Below are 19,771 nucleotides of genomic sequence, written 5' to 3' on the forward strand. Positions count from 1 at the left end.
CACTGAGCTTAATCTTGTTCTATGAGAAGATTCTTTTATTATGTTTCCATTTAGTTAAAAGGTTATTGGACTGTTCAAGTTGTTAATTTCTTCTTGCGTAAGTTTTGGTATAATTTTCTAAGAATTGGCCACTATTTCAAAACTTTTCAAATTTACTTGTGTGAAATAATATCGTGTTTTATTATAATAATGTCAAATGATTCATAGTGGGTTTCTTGGTATCTATATACACCTATGAATCATTATATACTAATACGATATCAAACTGTTATGTGGTGGCACTTAGGAGTCAGTGCAGGACCACAGCCCATCTCTATTTGAGGTTAACCTCTCTTAACAAAAGGAAACTAAAGTTAGTTCGCAGACATCTCTGTGAACCAGCCCAGAAGGTACAGACACACACAAGAGTCATTAGGAAATGATATGAAATAAATACCACTTTACCAGTCAGTGGCTGCTACTACCATACCTCATCTTTAACAAAGCATGCTAGTGTAAGAAAAGCTCCTTACTACTCTCCATTTCTAAATTTATACATCAAACTCCAAAGGAAATACTGACACAGAATATACTAATTGAAAGACAAAAGGAAACCAAAATTTGCTTTCAGATGAATGTGCCATATCTCAGAGGTGCATATCAAAGACATATATCTACCAACCCTCTTCTCTTGGTTTACTTTGCACAGACATTGCAACAGAACAGGAACCTATATTTTGCAACATTTGGGTACATACATAACTTCTACAACCATGTGCAAGGAAGGAAGAGTGTCCCAAGACAACTAAAACTTTGCTGATCCAAAATTCAGACTTGAGGTAATGCCAAGTATGATTATGTGCCTGAAACTTCCCCTTATCAGGTTCAAAGAAATACAAACGTCTCTGATTAGGGCAAATCCTCATATGGTGCTGGGTGAGGGAATCTGGATGCTGCTAGAACATCCAAAAGTACATTCACATATCCTGAGGTGAGAGACATCTGGTCTACTCGAGACCCCAAGGGCAAGATGGAGCCAGGGTCCTGGACACCAAAGATCACCTGGAACATTACAACATGGAAACACCACTCATGGTGCACAAGAGGGGACACTCTTCCTTCCATACACACCCTTCCCATCCAGTGTCCCCGGGATCAGGCACAAGCATGAAAGTGGGAGGTGGGGAGATGGGAGACGTAAAGAGATTAAATGTGATGGAAAGACCACTGGGTCTGTCACGGCTATAAGCCAGTCACATCATCTCCATAAAGGGCTAATTTAGCATCCCTCCCAAATAACTGACCTGTGACATCCAGGTGGAAGGAGACCCTCTGGCCCCTGGCTTCACAGCTGTACTCTCCAGCATCCACCTTCCCTGCCTGCTGCACCACCAGCCGCCGGGTGCAGCCCTTGGCTTCCACACGCACTTTCGAGCTCGAACTCAGCTTCTTTCCATCCTTGTGCCACGTCACCTCCGTCTGGGCCTGGGCCACCTCGCAGCTCAGCGTGGCACTGGCCCCCGCCACAGCCTGCACTTCACTGCGTGCTGGCTGCTCCTTGGCAAACACCTCCTTGGGCTCTGGGGGAAGGGAGGGATGCATAGGGTCAAAGATACCATCTAAGTCAAGATGCAGCACTGTGGAAAGAACGACTAAACAGGAAGGCAGGAAGACAGGAAACTTCTCCAGGCTTTGCACCAGCTGTGTGACCTAGAGAAGCTCCACCACCTTCTCAGCAACAAGTGACACACTTTATTTCTACGTTCTCCTGATCTATGTAGGCTGTTCCGGTGAGAAGCTGGGAAAGACTTCTCCCCTGCACAAATCCTCTAGGAGAGGAGCCGTAGAGTCATGCATTCCTCAGCCTTCCTAGATGAGGCCAGAGTCTTTCCCATACAGTTGTGCAGGTCATGTTCTCATCTGCAGTGAATGAGAGTTCCTGAGACTCCACCCTCTTGCCTATTCTCAGTATTGTCGACTGTTGGCAACCTGGTGGGAGTGAAGTTACACCATCTGGCTGTCTATTGCATGGTCCTGATGATTCACAAAGTGAAGAATCTTTATGAATTTTTTGGTCATTCTGTGGTTTACTCTTCTGTGGTGTCACTGTTCAAGTTTTCCACAGTTTCAAAATTAGCATTGTCTGTTTTTTCCATATTCATTTAGGAGCTCTTTATATAAATAAATGCTATAGAGTGTTGATGCTTATGTGTGTTTACCTATCCTCCCCATTTTCGTGCTCTACCTTTTCATTCCTTTATGATGTTTCTGGTGAAATTAAGTTATTTAATTAAGTCTGTTACAGGCAGATATATCAATTTGATATCAATTTGTCCTTTGTGGTTTCTGCATTTATGTTCTGCTTAAAAATCCTTCATTATCCTGAGGTCATTAAATAACCTCTATTATCTGATAAAAGCTTGTTCTACCTTTCACACAGAGGTCTCTAACCTGCCTGGAGTTGGTTCTTTGTGTTCTAGGCGGTAGATTCCAGTGTTATTTTATTTTTCCATATAGTTAATGGTCTTAGTACCATTTATGAAAAGACCCTCCTTTCTCTCCACCTCAGTGTGAACTCACCATTCCAGTCCCTTGGGCTATTTATCTATCTCTGCACTGAGACCCACTTGTCCAAACTGCTGTAACTTAAAATAAAAGTCTTGATTTAGGTTAGAGCAAATGTCCTCATTCTGTTCTTTGACTGGCTTTTGCAATCAACTTGTCAATATTCTCACACCCAAAAGACCTATTATTTGGGGTTTAATGGGAATTGAACACTTCTAGGTCTTCCATAGATTCGTATCCATTTATTTGTATCTTTTTGCCTGCCTCTCTACAATGTCTAATCATTTCTCCCACAAAGTGTCTCAAGATCCTTTCTTAGACTTGGAACTGGTAAAATGACCCATCTAATGTTATTGTAACTCTGAAAATTTCATTTTCCAGTTTCTTGTTTCTGGTATATAGATATAGAACTGTTTTCTGTATTTTTTTTTTTGGTACACGGGCCTCTCACTGTTGTGGCCTCTCCCGTTGCGGAGCACAGGCTCTGGACACGCAGGCTCAGTGGCCATGGCTCACGGGCCTAGCCGCTCCGCGGCATGTGGGATCTTCCTGGACCAGAGCATGAACCCATGTCCCCTGCATCGGCAGGTGGACTCTCAACCACTGCGCCACCAGGGAAGCCCTCTATATTATTTTTGTATGCGGTAATGTTTCGCAACTCTCTTACTAAGTGTAGTAATTAATGTTTCTAGATTTTCTAAACTGATAATCATATCATCTGTGAGTTCCAATTTCCCTCCTTACCATGCTATAAATGTAGCATTACAGTGGTGAAAATTGGTTTCCTTGTCTTGTTCCCTACTTCAAAGGCAATGCTTTCAAGGTTTCACTTTATGTGCGATGTTAGCTAGTTTTCTCTACACTACCAATTATTAAATGAAAGAAGAACATTTTATTGATACTTTGGTAAGAATTTTATGGCAGGAATTGATGCTAAATTTTATCAAGTATTTCTCCTGGATATATGATGTTATATTTCATTGAGTATTTTTAATCTCCATTTATTGGGGAAATAGTATCATTTTTCTTTTATTTTCTTGACGTCAATCTTTCTATACATTTTCTACTGTTCCTTGTGTTAGATAAACCTTGCACTCCTGCAATAGGACTGTTCTCAGAGTGTATTTTCCTCTTGATAACCGGTTGAATTCAGTTTGCTACTATTTTGTTGAAGATATTAGCCTTGATATCATCAATAAATTAAACTGTGTTACTTCTTCATATTTACCTTATCAGATTTTGGTATCAATGATATGTTCTACACATAAAATGAATTAGAGAGTGTATTCCATTTATCAATACTACAGAAGAATCTGTATGAACATGGAATAATTGCATTCCAGAATACTCAGCACAATTTAACAGTGGAGTGAGTGGGTTTAGATTTCTGCTGTGAGATTATTTATTATGGTTCCATTTATTTAAAAGACTATCAGCTGGCAGAAAAAGCTTTCGACAAAATTCAACACCCATTTATAATAAAAACCCTCCAGAAAGTAGGCATAGAGGGAACTTACCTCAACATAATAAAGGCCATATATGACAAACACACAGCCAACATCATTCTCAATGGTGAAAAACTGAAAGCATTTCCTCTAAGATCAGGGACAAGACAAGGTTGTCCACTCTCACCACTCTTATTCAACATAGTATTGGAAGTTTTAGCCACAGCAATCAGAGAAGAAAAAGAAATAAAAGGAATCCAAATCGGAAAAGAAGAAGTAAAGCTGTCACTGTTTGCAGGTGATATTATACTATACATAGAGAATCCTAAAGATGCTACCAGAAAACTACTAGATCTAATCAATGACTTTGGTAAAGCAGCAGGATACAAAATTAATGCACAGAAATCTCTTGCATTCCTATACACTAATGATGAAAAATCTGAAAGAGAAATTAAGGAAACACTCCCATTTACCATTGCAACAAAAAGAATAAAATACCTAGCAATAAACCTACCTAAGGAGACAAAAGACCTGTATGCAGAAAACTATAAGACACTGATGAAAGAAATTAAAGATAATACAAACAGATGGAGAGATAGACCATGTTCCTGGACTGGAAGAATCAACATTGAGAAAATGACTATACTACCCAAAGCAATCTACAAATTCATTGCAATCCCTATCAAACTACCAATGGCATTTTTTACAGAAGTAGAACAAAAAATTTCAATTTGTATAGAAACATAAAAGACCCCAAATACCCAAAGCAATCTTGAGAAAGAAAAACAGAGTTGGAGGAATCAGGCTCCTGGACTTCAGACTATACTACAAAGCTACAGTAATCAAGACAGTATGGTACTGACATGAAAACAGAAATATAGATCAATGGAACAGGATAGAAAGCACAGAGATAAACCCGTGCACATATGGTCACCTTATCTTTGATAAAAGAGGCAAGAATATACAGTGGAGGAAAGACAGCCTCTTCAATAAGCGGTGCTGGGAAAGCTGGACAGGTACATGTAAAAGTATGAAATTAGAACACTCCCTAACACCATATACAAAAATAAACTCCAAATGGATTAAAGACCTAAATGTAAGGCCAGACACTATAAAACTCTTAGAGGAAAACAAAGGCAGAACACTCTATAACATAAATCACAACAAGATCCTTTTCGACCCACCTCCTAGAGAAATGGAAATAAAAACAAAAGTAAACAAATGGGACCTAATGAAACTTAGAAGCTTTTGCAGAGCAAAGGAAACCATAAACAGGACGAAAACACAACCCTCAGCATGGGAGAACATATTTGCAAATGAAGCAACTGACAAAGGATTAATCTCCAAAATTTACAAGCAGCTCATGCAGCTCAATATCAAAAAAGCAAAAAACCCAATCCAAACATGGGCAGAAGACCTAAATAGACATTTCTCCAAACAAGATATACAAATTGCCAACAAACACACGAACGGATGTTCAACATCACTAATCATTAGAGAAATGCAAATCACAACTACAATGAGGTATCACCTCACACCAGTCAGAATGACCATCATCAAAAAATCTACAAACAATGAATGCTGGAGAGGGTGTGGAGAAAAGAAAACCTCTTGCACTGTTGGTGGGAATGTAAATTGATACAGCCACTATGGAGAACAGTATGGAGGTCCCTTAAAAACTAAAAATAGAACTACCATATGACCCAGCAATCCCACTACCTGGTATATACCCTGAGCAAACCATAATTCAAAAACAGTCATGCAGGGCTTCCCTGGTGGCGCAGTGGTTGGGAGTCCGCCTGCCGATGCAGGGGACACGGGCTCGTGCCCCAGTCCGGGAAGATCCCACATGCCGCAGAGCGGCTGGGCCTGTGAGCCATGGCCGCGGAGTCTGTGCGTCTGAAGCCTGTGCTCTGCAATGGAAGAGGCCACAACAGTGAGAGGCCCGTGTACCCCCCCCCAAAAAAAAGAGTCATGTACTACAATGTTCATTGCAGCTCTATTTACAATAGCCAGGACATGGAAACAACCTAAGTGTCCATCAACAGATGAATAGATAAAGAAGATGTGGCACATATATACAATGGAATATTACTCAGCCACAAAAAGAAACGAAATTGAGTTTTTTGTAGTGAGGTGGATGGACCTGGAGTCTGTCATACAGAGTGAAGTAGTCAGAAAGAGAAAAACAAATACCATATGCTAACACATATATATGGAATCTAAAAAAAAAAAAAAAGGTTCTGAAGAACCTTGGGGCAGGACAGGAATAAAGATGCAGACATAGAGAATGGTCTTGAGGACATGGGGAGGGGGAAGGATAAGCTGGGACGAAGTGAGAGAGTGTCATGGTCATATATACATTACCAGATGTAAAATAGATAGCTAGTGGGAAGCAGCCACATAGCACAGGGAGATCAGCTCGGTGCTTTGTGACCACCTAGAGGGGTGGGATAGGGAGGATGGCAGGGAGACGCAAGAGGGAGGAGATATGGGGATATATGTATATGTATAGCTGATTCACTTTGTTATAAAGCAGAAACTAACACACCATTGTAAAGCAATTATACTCCAATAGAGATGTTAAAAAAATGATTATCGGCTGTACAACTTGTCTATTTTCCATTGTGTGAGTTTTGCCATAGTTTCTAGGAATTGATCAATTTGTAATCCTCTGTTCTTTGTGAATTTTGTATTCACATTGCAGCAAAATATGGATCTATATTTTGCTCCATCTGTGTTCAGAGAGCTTACTTATCAATGTGAAAATTGCTGTCCCAGGACACCTGAAACTTTATAATACAAAATTCAGCCATGAAATAATTCCAAGTATTATTGTGTGACCAACATTTTCCCTTATTCTGCTTCAATGAATTGAAACATCTCTTACTAACAGGAACCTCAAGTGTTCTTGGTAAGGATCTAGATGATCTGCCACAAAAACCCCAGTGGACAGATATCTCGTCTACCTCAGTCCTATGCAACAGGTAGACCCAGAGTGACAGACACCAAAGACCACCAATGGAGTCTGAAAAAGCTAGGAAAATGTGACTTAGGATTATTACATGGAAAACAACCCATGATATATAAGAACTGCCTCTCTCCCTCCAGGATACACCCAACAATCCATGTTTCCATGAACTTAGATTTAGAAATGTTTTCTGCATATTGACTTCTTTAAACACGAATCCTACTCAAGAATCGTACACAGTCAAAAAATAATTTTGGGGGTTCTCTGAATTGATAATCACATCATCAGCATATTCCAACTTTAGATTCACGAAAACTCTTGCCAGTGATTTTATGATCCTTCATACTTGACTCAGTGGTTAGTCAGTGTACTGTCACTCACATCAGGGTCTCCAGATACCCATTAACTGGGACGTTGCTGTTGCTACTATTGTATATGTATTTTACAATATAAAAAAAGAACACTTTTATACAATTTGCTAAGAATATTATGGAAGGAACTGATGCTCCATTTTATCAAATTTTTGCCTCGATACAGGACATTTAAATTTAATCAAATATTTGATTCTGTGCTCATTGAGATGATCACATTTTTTGCATTTAATCTCTTAATGTCAAGCCTTACATCTATTAATGTTGCCAACATTCAACCCAAGGTGCAATCCTAGACTATGACTTTCATAACTGATCTCTACCCCCTGCATACATGACTGAATTCCTTTTACTAACACTTAATTTATGATTTGGGCTTTGATAACCACAATAGATACGTCTGGAATTTCACTCATTCTTCCTGCCTTTCTTGTGTGGTTCTGGTACCTATGTCATATTCTTTGCATAAAGAAAGTTATGGAGTGCATCTCCTTCTTCTGTCTCTAAGACCATCTCCGTAAGCATGGAATAATAGTTTTTCAGGATATTTTGGAGAGTGTACCAGAGAACTACGAGGTAGTTCTTGAGAATATTTTTCACTATTCTTCCTACTGATTGAAGAGTCAGACAACTCTTTGAGATTTCTATATCTTCTTGTGTCAGTTTTCATACAGCTGACCAGGATTTAGTCAAATTTCACAACTTTTCAAAGCTTTTATTTAAAAACACTCTCTAATATTCTCCAAATGCCACATTTTACAGAAATGCCAGGTCGGATCTGGGATATCTATAGACATCCATAAATCATCCTATGGTGTCACGGTCTCAAACAGTTACGGGTTGGCACCTAGGAGTCAATGTGGATTGGCAGCCCACCCCTACTCAGCATGAAGGCTCTCTGCACAGAAGATGAGTAACCTGACTTCTTAGACTGCCCATTCTTCCAGCCACGAGGCAGAGACACTCACTAACCTTTCGGAAAATGCAACGAAATAAAGACTACTTCGCCCGTCAGAGACAGCAGCTGGTACACTAACTCCTCATTAGCAAAGCAGACTGATGGGGCAGAAGCGAATTTTTCCTTTCCGTTCCTAAATTCATCAAAACAAGGCCATGGGGAATAGCGACCCAATTCATCCAAACAGTTTGAAGACAAAGACAAAATCCTATTGCATTTAAGAAGATCACCCTACATAGCACAGGTCACTCTATACCATTCCTCCTTTCTTCCTCCGTTTACAAGATCGTGACAAAACTTGGGCCTATCTTCTGCTACCTACAGGCAACCGGAGCTTCCCTATCCAGGAAAAGGAAGGAAGGGCATCCCAGAAACATGAATCTGATCATCAAAAGTTCACTCCTAAGATAATTCCAAGCTGGATTGTGGACCAGTATCTCCACTAATCCGGGATCAAGGAAGTTGAAACCCCATCTGACAAACTAAGACGCGGCATGAGCTGCCGGATGAGGACATGTTGTAGGTGTTATGATAGATATATGATGAGAGGAAAGCCACATATTCCCAGGCTGACCTAAGACGCCATGCCTCAGGGAGAGCCAGGAACAAGAGGAAGGCTCTAGGCACGTGCTAAGACAATGTGACTGGGCCTTCATGCATGGAAACAGGTGGACACAAAGGGCCCCTCTTACTTCCACACCCACCCTCTCCATCCATCCTTCCCCTGGCAAAAATGGCTATAAACGTGGGACGTGGAAGACTGGGAGGCTACAGGCGGGTGAACACCGTCTGTCAGGCCGCAAGACCATCCCTTCATCACCTCCAAACAGGCTAGCTTAGTATCCTCCTCCAGGACTGACCTGTGACATCCAGGTGGAAGGAGACCCTCTGACCCCCGGCCTCGCAGCTGTACTCCCCGGCGTCTGCCTTGCCCGCCTGCTGCACCACCAGCCGCCGCCCTCGGCCTGTGGCCTCCACACGCACTTTCGAGCTCGAACTCAGCTTCTTTCCATCCTTGTACCACGTCACCTCCGTCTGGGCCTGGGCCACCTCGCAGCTCAGCGTGGCACTGGCCCCCACCACGGCCTGCACTTCACTGCGTGCTGGCTGCTCCTTGGCAAACACCTCCTTGGGCTCTGGGGGAAGGGAGGGATACACGGGTCAAGGACACCATCTCAGTCACGAAGGCAGCCCTGGGCAAAAGAGACCTGAGTGGAGAGCCGTGGGGCAGGCGGGTGCGAGGGGTGCGGAGGTGGGGTGGGGGCCAAGCTGGAGATTTCTCCAGGCTCTGCACCAGCCGTGTGCCCCGCAGAAGTCCCCCTGCCTTTCTCAGCGACAAGTAACACAAGTGATGCATTCTCCCCCGCGTCCGCGAGAGCTGGTCCGGGGAGTGGGGGGCTGGGGGGAGGGTGCGCTTTTTGAAGAGACTTCTCCCCTGCTCATAGCATCTGCGGGTCACACGCAAGTGTTCCCAAACCTTCCCAGATGGGGCCACAGTCCTCTCCATACACCTAAGCAGGGAACTTTGCACCTGCAGTCCATGGAAATCACTGAGGCTCGGTGCCCTGGCCTACACTTAGTACGGTCACCTTGTGGCAATCTCTGGGGAGTGCTGGCACCTCCCCGTGGCTTTCTTTTCCAATGTCTGAGGAATAAAGAAGCTGTGAACCTTTCCCCGTATGACTGGGGTCCCCATTACTCTTTTGTTCTTCGTGGTGACACTATTCAAATTTTTGCCCACTCACCAACAGTAGGCTCTGTCTTCTCTCCATCTCTAAGCACTCTTTATGCATTGAAATACTAGAGAAGGACAGATTGCTAGCTTTCAAGGTTACTCCCAACCGTGGGACTCTCATTTTCACTATGTGATCGAGTCCTCCGATGAATCAAAGTTATTCTCTTCAGTAGTGTCACCAATGTCCATTTCAGCACTTTGAGTTTGGAGCATTTGTGTTCCCTTTAGGAAATCTTCCCTTACCTTCCGTCTTTAAAGACCCACGGTATCACCGGACTGTCTTTTGGTTTGTACCTTTTCACACTGAGGTTTCTAACCCACCACGAGTGTACTTTTGTGTGTGCTGTGAATTGTCAGTACAGTTAAAGTTTTCCCTGTGGGTAAGTGGTCCAACCACTATTTATGAAGACAACATCCCTCCTCGACTTCTCGAACGCACAGCACAGCAACAGATAAAATTGTGAGGGCGGAGAGGGGGCTTGGAGACAGACGGAGGGGGGATTTGTCCGTGGTAGTGCAGGAAACCACTGCTGCAAAGAGCTACTTCTGACCTCACTACTACGTTCCTCTGATGCGGTAAATATCGCCGCACTGGGATCCCCTTATCTTGAAAACTATATAGCCTCACAATAATTCTTGACTACGGTTCCCAGGAAGCACTCTCACCGCGCTTCTGCAAGCAAATAGCATGTTGGCTGTACCTTGCCTTTGGAATCTGCCTGCTATTCTACCATCCGACCACCCAAAACACAAATTTGCTTCGATTTTCATTGTTAATCAACATCGCTGATTTTTCTCCTCAGATTACGTTCCATCGATGGAAACCTCTGACTCTCTCTCAAGGTTGTGTGCTAATTTCCCCACATAGTCTCGTAGCACCTTTTATCAGACCTGGAATTAGGAACATGATACAATTGTGCCATTTTAACTCTTTCACAAAAGTTTCACTTGCCAAGCGTTTCTCACCAGGACTTAGCTGTGGAAATGTCTTCTGTATGTTCGTTCTCTTACACCCTAATCTTACTCAACAATCGTACACAGCCTAATGATTAATCCATCGCATTGTCTGAGTTGATAATCACACCATCAGCAAATTCTACGTTGAGTTTTTCTAAACCCTTTGCCAGTGATTTTATGCTCCTCCTGAATCCGCTCACTTGCTACATAGGCCCACGTGTGTTCTCCCTCACATCAAAGATTTCCAGGGACATGATAAGTGGGATACTGCTCTTGTTGTTGCTGTTGTTGCTGTTGGAGGAATTTTATTATAACGTTACAAAAGAACACTTTTGTACAATATGCTAAGAATTATATGGCAAGAACTGGTGCTCAGTTTTCTTACACTTTTTGCCTGGATTTCGGACGATCAAATTTCATCAACCATTTGATTCTCTATTCGTTCAGAGGACCACATTCTTTTGCATTCAATCTCTTAATGCCAAGCTTTATATATATTAATGATGCCAACATTCAGGCCAACATGCAATCCTGGACTAGAACTCTCATCACTGATCTCCACCGCGTGGATGCATGGCCGAATTCCTTTTGCTAACATTTCATTTATGATTTTGGCTGTGATATTCGCAATACATACGTCTGGAATTTCATTCATCCTTCCTGCCTTTCTTCAGCAATTCTGGTATGCGTCGATGTTATGTTCTGAATTTAAACAGACTTATGGAGTGCATCTCCTTTTTCTATCTCTAAGACCATCTCCACAAGCATGGAATAACAGTTTTCCAGGATAGTTTGTACACTGTACCAGAGAAGTACCAGGTAGTTCTTGGGAAGATTTTTCATTATTCGTCCTACTGACTGACAAGTCATAAAACTCTTTGAGTTTTCTACATCTTCTTGTGTCAGTTTTCATACAGTTGTCCAGGATTTAGGCAAACTTCACAACTTTTCAAAGCTTTTATCTTAGAACACTCTCTAATATTCTCCGAATGCCACATTTTACAGAAATGCCTGGTGGGATCTGGGATATCTATACACACCCATAAATCATCCTGTGGTGTCACGGGCTCAAACAGTTACGGGTTGGCACCTAGGAGTCAATGTGGAATGGCAGCCCACCCCTACTCAGCATGAAGGCTCTCTTCACAGAAGACGAGTAACCTGATTTCATAGACTGCCCTATGTTCCATCCACGAGGCAGAGACACTCACTAACCTTTAGGAAAATGCAACGAAATAAAGACTGCTTTGCCAGTCAGAGTCTGCTGCTAGTACACTAACTCCTCATTAGCAAAGCAGACCAATGGGGCAGTAGCGACGTTTTCCTTTCTGTTCCTAAATTCATCAATATAACACCATTGGGAATACTGACCCGCAGCATCCAAACTGTTTGAAGACAAAGGCAAAATCCTACTGCATTTAAGACGATCACCCTAAATAGCACAGGTGACTCTATTCCAATCCTCCTTTCTTCCTCCCTTTGCAAGATCGTGACAACAAACTTTGGCTATCTTCTGCTACCTACAGGCAACTGGAGCTCTCCTATCCAGGAAATTGAAGGAAGGGCATCCCAGAAACCTTAAATCTGATCATCCAAAGTTCACTCCTAAGATAATTCCAAGCGGGACTTGGTGGCCAACATCTCCACTAATCTGCGATCAATGAAATTGAAACCCCATCTGGCAACCCAAGACCTGGCATGAGCCATGCGGTAGGTGTCAGGAAAGACGTACCATGGGAGGAAAGTCACATATCCCCAGGCTTACCTCAGACCCCAAGCACTAGGGAGAGCCAGGTCCCGATACCAGGAACAACAGGAAGGCTCTGGGCAGGTGCTAAGCCACCATGACTGGGCCTTACCGCATGGAGACAGGTGGACACAAATGGCCCCTCTTCCTTCCATGCCCACACTCTCCATCCATCCTCCCCTGGGCAAAAATAGCTATAAATGTGGGACGTGGAAGACTGGGAGGCTACAGGCGAGTGAACACCCGTCTGTGGAGGCCGCAAGACCGTCCCCTCATCACCTCCAAATAGGCAAGCTCAGTATCCTCCTACAGGACTGACCTGTGACATCCAGGTGGAAAGAGACCCTATGGCCCCCGGCCTCGCAGCTGTACTCCCCGGCGTCTGCCTTGCCCGCCTGCTGCACCACCAGCCGCCGTCCTCGGCCCATGGCCTCCACACGCACTTTCGAGCTCGAACTCAGCTTCTTTCCATCCTTGTACCACGTCACCTCCGTCTGGGCCTGGGCCACCTCACAGCTCAGCGTGGCACTGGACCCCGCCACGGCCTGCACTTCACTGCGTGCTGGCTGCTCCTTGGCAAACACATCCTTCAGCTCTGGGGACAGGGAGGGATATACGGGTCAAGGACACCATCTCAGTCACGAAGGCAGCCCCGGGCAAAGGAGACCTGAGTGGGGAGCCGTGGACCAGGGGGGTGCGAGGGGTGCGGAGGTGGGATGGGGGCCAAGCTGGAGACTTCTCCAGGCTCTGCACCAGCCGTGTGCCCTGCAGAAGTGCCCCTGCCTTTCTCAGCGACAAGTAACACAAGTGATGCATTCTCCCCCGCGTCCGCGTGAGCTGTCCGGGTGTTGGGGGGGTCGGGGTAGGGTGCGCTTCAGAAGAGACTTCTCCCCTGCTCATGGCTTCTGTGGGGTCACACGCAAGTGTTCCCAAACCTTCCCAGATGGGGCCACAGTCTTCTCCATACGCCTAAGCTGGGAACTTTGCACCTGCAGTTCATGGAAATCAGTGAGGCTCGGTGCCCTGCCCTACACTTAGTACGGTCAACTTGTGGCAATCTCTGGGGAGTGCTGGCACCTCCCCGTGGCTTTCCTTTCCATTGTTGGAGGAATAAAGAAGCTGAGTGCCTTTCTCCGAATGACCGCGGTCCCCATTACTCTTTTGTTCTTCCTGGGGACCCAATTCATATTTTTGCCTACTCACCAATAGTAGGCTCTCTCTTCTCTCCATCTCTAGGCACGCTTTATGCATTGAAATACTAGAGAAGGACAGATTGCTAGCTTTCAAGGTTATTCCCAACTGTGGGACTCCCATTTTCACTATGTGATCAAGTCCTCCAATGGATCAAAGTTTTTCCCTTCAAGAGTGTCACCGATGTCCATTTCAGCCCTTTGAGTTTGGAGCATTTGTGATCCATTTAAGAAATCTTCCCTTACCTTCCGTCTTTAAAGAAACCACGGTATCACCGGACTGTTTATTCGTTTGTACCTTTTCACACTGAGGTTTCTAACCCACCACGAGTGTCCTTTTGTGTGTGGTGTGAATTGTCAGTACAGTTTAATTTTTCCCTATGGGTAAGTGGTCCAAGCACTATTTATGAACACAACATCCCTCTTCAACTTCTCGAACACAGAGCACAGTAACAGATGAAATTGTGGCGGCGGGGAGGGGGCTGGGTTGGGGGCGGAGGGGGGATTTGTCCCTGGTGGTGCAGGAAACCACTGCTGCAAGGAGCTCTTGCTGACCTCACTACTAAATTCCTCTGATGTGGTAATATCGCCGCACTGGGATCCCCTTATCTTGAAAACTATATAGCCTCACGATCATTCTTGACAACGGCTCCCAGGAAGGGCTCCTACCGTGCTTCTGCAAGCAAATAGCACATTGGCTGTACCTTGCCTTTGGAATCTGCCTGCTATTCTACCATCCGACCACCCAAAACACAAATTTGCTTCGATTTTCATTGTTAATCAACATCTCTGATGTTTGTCCTCAGATTACTGCCCGTCCAAGGAAACCTCTGACTCTCTCTCAAGAATGTGTACTAATTTCCCCACATAGTCTCGTAGCAAATTTTATCAGACCTGGAATTAGGAATATGATACAATTGTGCCCATTTAACTCTTTCACAAAAGCCACGGGGAATACTGACCCGCAGCATCAAAACTGTTTGAAGACAAAGGCAAAATCCTATTGCATTTAAGATCACCCTAAACAGCACAGGGGACTCTATTCCAATCCTCCTTTCTTTCTCCCTTTGCAAGATCATGACAACAATCTTGGCGTATCTTCTGCTACCTACAGGCAACTGGAGCTTCCCTATCCAGGAAATTGAAGGAAGGGCATCACATTAGCCTCAAATCTGACCATCCAAAGTTCACTCCTAAGATAATTCTAAGCGGGACTTGGTGGCCAACATCTCCACTAATCTGCGATCAATGAAATTGAAAACCCATCTGGCAAACCAAGAGCTGGCATGAGCCATGGGGTAGGTGTCAGGAAAGAAGTTCCATGGGAGGAAAGTCACATATCCCCAGGCCTACCTCAGACCCCAAGCATTAGGGAGAGCCAGGGTCCCGATACCAGGAACTACAGGAAGGCTCTGGGCAGGTGCTAAGACGCCATGACTGGGCCTTACCGCATAGAGACAGGTGGACACAAATGGCCACTCTTCATTCCACGCCCACACTCTCCATCTATCCTCCCCCCGGCAAAAATAGCTATAAATGTGGGACGTGGAAGACTGGGAAGCTACAGGCGAGTGAACACCCGTCTGTGGAGGCCGCAAGACCGTCCCCTCATCACCTCCAAATAGGTTAGCTTAGTATCCTCCTCCAGGACTGACCTGTGACATCCAGGTGGAAGGAGACCCTCTGGCCCCCGGCCTCGCAGCTGTACTCCCCGGCGTCTGCCTTGCCCGCCTGCTGCACCACCAGCCGCCGTCCTCGGCCCGTGGCCTCCACACGCACTTTCGAGCTCGAACTCAGCTTCTTTCCATCCTTGTACCACGTCACCTCCGTCTGGGCCTGGGCCACCTCGCAGCTCAGCGTGGCACTGGCCCCCACCACGGCCTGCACTTCACTGCGTGCTGGCTGCTCCTTGGCAAACACCTCCTTGGGCTCTGGGGACAGGGCGGGATATACGGGTCAAGGACACTATCTCAGTCAGGAAGGCAGCCCTGGGCAAAAGAGACCTGAGTGGGGAGCCGTGGGGCAGGTGGGTGCGAGGGGTGCGGAGGTGGTGCGGGGGCCAAGCTGGAGACTTCTCCAGGCTCTGCACTAGCCGTGTGCCCTGCAGAAGTGCCCCTGCCTTTCTCAGCGACAAGTAAAACAAGTGATACATTCTCCCCCGCGTCCATGTATGCTGGTCCGGGGGGTGGGGGGGTGGGGGGAGGATGAGCTTTGGAAGAGCCTTCTCCCCTGCTCATGGCTTCTGCGGGGTCACACGCAAGTGTTCCCAAACGTTCCCAGATGGGGCCACAGTCTTTTCCATACGCCTAAGTAGGGAACTTTACATCTGCAGTCCATGGAAATCACTGAGGCTTGGTGCCATGCCCTATACTTACTATGGTCAACTTGTGGCAATCTCTGGGGAGTGCTGGCACCTCCCCGTGGCTTTTTTTTCCACTGTCTGAGGAATAAAGAAGCTGAGCACCTTTCCCTGTATGACTGGGGTCCCCATTACTCTTTTGATCTTCCTGGTGCAACTATTCAAATTTTTGCCCACTCACCAGCAGTAGGCTCTCTCTTCTTTCCATCTCTAGGCACTCTTTATGCATTGAAATACTAGAGAAGGACAGATTGCTAGCTTTCAAGGTTATTCCCAGCTGTGGGACTCGCATTTTCACCGTGTGATCGAGTCCTCCGATGAATCAAAGTTTTTCCCTTCAATAGTGTCACCAATGTCCATTTCACGCTTTCAGTTTGGAGCATTTGTGTTCCGTTTAGGAAATCTTCCCTTACCTTCCGTCTTTAAAGAAACCACAGTATCACCGGACTGTCTTTTGGTTTGTACCTTTTCACACTGAGGTTTCTAACCCACCACGAGTGTACTTTTGTGTGTGGTGTGAATTGTCAGTACAGTTTAATTTTTCCCTGTGGGTGAGTGGTCCAAGCACTATTTATGAAGACAACATCCCTCCTCGACTTCTCAACACAGACAGCACAGCAACAGACGAAATAGTGGTGGCGGAGAGGGGGCTGGGAGTCGGGCGGAGGGGGGATATTTCTGTGGTGGTGCAGGAAACCACTGCCTCAAGGAGCTCTTGCTGACCTCAATATTACGTTCCTCTGATGCGGTAAATATTGCCGCACTGGGATCCCCTTATCTTGAAAACTATATAGCCTCACGATCATTCTTGACAACGGCTCCCAGCAAGGGCTCCTACCGCGCCTCTGCAAGCAAATAGCACATTGGCTGTACCTTGTCTTTGGAATCTGCCTGCTATTCTACCATCCGACCACCCAAAACACAAATTTGCTTCGATTTTCATTGTTAATCAACATCTCTGATTTTTCTCCTCAGATTACGTTGCATCGATGGAAACCTCTGACACTCTCTCAAGAATGTGTACTAATTTCTCCACATAGTCTGGTAGCACCTTTTATCAGACCCGGAATTAGGAACATGATACAATTGTGCCATTTTAACTCTTTCACAAAAGTTTCACTTGCCCAGCGTTTCTCACCAGGACTTACCTGTGGAAATGTCTTCTGCATGTTCATTCTCTTACACCCTAATCTTACTCAACAATCGTACACAGCCTAATAATTGATCCATCGGACTGTCTGAGTTGATAATCACATCATCAGCAAATTCTACCTTGGGTTTTTCTAAACCATTTGCCAGTGATTTTATGCTCCTCCTGAATCCGCTCAGTGGCTACAGAGGCCCACGTGTGTTCTCCCTCACATCAAAGATTGGCAGGGACACGTTAAGTGGGATGCTGGTCTTGTTGTTGCTGTTGTTGTTGTTGGAGGAATTTAATTATAACGTTAAAAAAAGAGCCCTTTTTTTTTGTTTTGTTTTGTTTTTTTTGCGGTACACGGGCCTCTCACTGTTGTGGCCTATCCCGTTGCAGATCTCAGGCTCCGGACACGCAGGCCCAGTGGCCATTGCTCACGGGCCCAGCCGCTGCAGCGGCATGTGGGATCCCAGCGGCAGGTGGGATTTTCTTGGACCGGGGCACGAACCCGTGTCCCCTGCATCGGCAGTTAGACTCTCAAACACCGCGCTACCAGGGCGGCCCAAAAACACTTTTGTGCAGTATTCTAAGAATTATATGGCAGGAACTGGTGCTCAGTTTTCTCACATTTTTTGCCTGGATTTGGGATGATCAAATTTCATCAACCATTTGATTCTCTGCTCGTTCAGAGGACCACATCCTTTTGGATTCATCTCTTAATTCCATGCATTATATATATTAACTTTGCCAACCTTCAACACAACGTACAATCCTGGACTAGGACTCTCATCACTGACTCCATCCCGTGGACGCATGGCTGAATTCCTTTTGCTAACATTTCATTTATAATTTTGGCTGTGATATTTGCAATACATACGTCTGGAATTTAATTTATCCTTCCTGCCTTTCTTCAGTGATTCTGGTATGTGTCGATGTTATGTTCTTAATTTAAAGAGACTTATGGAGTGCATCTCCTATTTCTATCTCTAAGACCATCTCCACAAGCATTGAATAACAGTTTTCCAGGATAGTTTGTAGACTGTACCAGAGAAGTACCAGGTAGTTCTTGGGAAGATTTTTCATTCTTGGTCCTACTGATTGACAAGTCATACAACTCTTTGAGTTTTCTACATCTTCTTGTGTCAGTTTTCAAACAGTTGTCCAGGATTTAGTCAAACTTCACAACTTTTCAAAGCTTTTATCATAGAACACTCTCTAATACTCTCCGAATGCCACATTTTACAGAAATGCCTTCTCGGATCTGGGATATATATACACACCCATAAATAATCGTATGGTCGCACAGTCTCAAACAGTTACAGGCTGGCACCTAGGAGTCAATGTGGAATGGCAGCCCACCCCTACTCAGCATGAAGGCTCTCTTCACAGAAGACGAGTAACCTGATTTCATAGACTGCCCTATGTTCCATCCACGAGGCAGCAACACTCACTGACTTTTAGGAAAATGCAACGAAATAAAGACTGCTTTGCCAGTCAGAGTCTGCTGCTAGTACACTAACTGCTCATTAGCAAAGCAGACTGATGGGTCAGTAGCGACGTTTTCCTTTCCGTTCCTAAATTCATCAATATAACACCATTGGGAATACTGACCCGCAACATCCAAACAGTTTGAAGACAAAGGCAAAATCCTACTGCATTTAAGACGATCACCCTAAATAGCACAGGGGACTCTATTCCAATCCTCCTTTCTTCCTCCCTTTGCAAGATCGTGACAACAAACTTCGCCTATCTTCTGCTACCTACAGGCAACCAGAGCATCCCTATTCAGGAAATTGAAGGAAGGGCATTGCAGAAACCTCAAATCTGACCATCCAAAGTTCACTTCTAAAATAATTCCAAGCGAGACTTGGTGGCCAACATCTCTACTAATCTGTGATCAATGAAATTGAAACCCCATCTGGCAACCCGAGACCCGGCAAGAGCCATGTGGTAGGTGTCAGGAAAGAAGTACCATGGGAGGAAAGTCACATATCCCCAGGCCTACCTCAGACCCCACGCATCAAGGACAGCCAGGGTCCCGATACCAGGAACAACAGGAAGACTCTGGGTAGGTGCTAAGACACTGTGACTGGGCCTTACCGCATGGAAACAGGTGGACACAAATGGCCCCTCTTCCTTCCACGCCCACACTCTCCATCCATACTCCCCCTGGGCAAAAATAGCTATAAATGTGGGACGTGGAAGACTGGGAGGCGACAGGCGAGTGAACACCCATCTGTGGAGGCTGCAAGACCGTCCCCTCATGACCTCCAAATAGGCTAGCTCAGTATCCTCCTCCAGGACTGACCTGTGACATCCAGGTGGAAGGAGACCCTATGGCCCCCGGCCTCGCAGCTGT

At 45.1% G+C, this 19,771-nt stretch overlaps 1 protein-coding gene across 1 annotated transcript in view; it reads right to left on the reverse strand.

The window, feature by feature from the left end:
- OBSCN (obscurin, cytoskeletal calmodulin and titin-interacting RhoGEF) overlaps window positions 1-19,570 on the reverse strand; it is a gene marked incomplete at its 5' end in the record, with an annotated part of 121,631 nt that extends 102,061 nt beyond the window's left edge. Inside the window, 5 exons of the mRNA XM_082834991.1 lie at window positions 1,284-1,559; window positions 9,150-9,425; window positions 13,048-13,323; window positions 15,574-15,849; window positions 19,513-19,570. Of these exons, the coding sequence (XP_082691117.1) occupies window positions 1,284-1,559; window positions 9,150-9,425; window positions 13,048-13,323; window positions 15,574-15,849; window positions 19,513-19,570 (1,162 nt within the window). The remainder of the gene's footprint in view (window positions 1-1,283; window positions 1,560-9,149; window positions 9,426-13,047; window positions 13,324-15,573; window positions 15,850-19,512) is intronic.
- Window positions 19,571-19,771: the final 201 nt, after the last annotated feature.

The sequence above is a fragment of the Leucopleurus acutus genome (genome assembly GCF_964270905.1).
Source record: "Leucopleurus acutus genome assembly, chromosome: 3".
Lineage (NCBI taxonomy): Eukaryota > Metazoa > Chordata > Mammalia > Artiodactyla > Delphinidae > Leucopleurus > Leucopleurus acutus.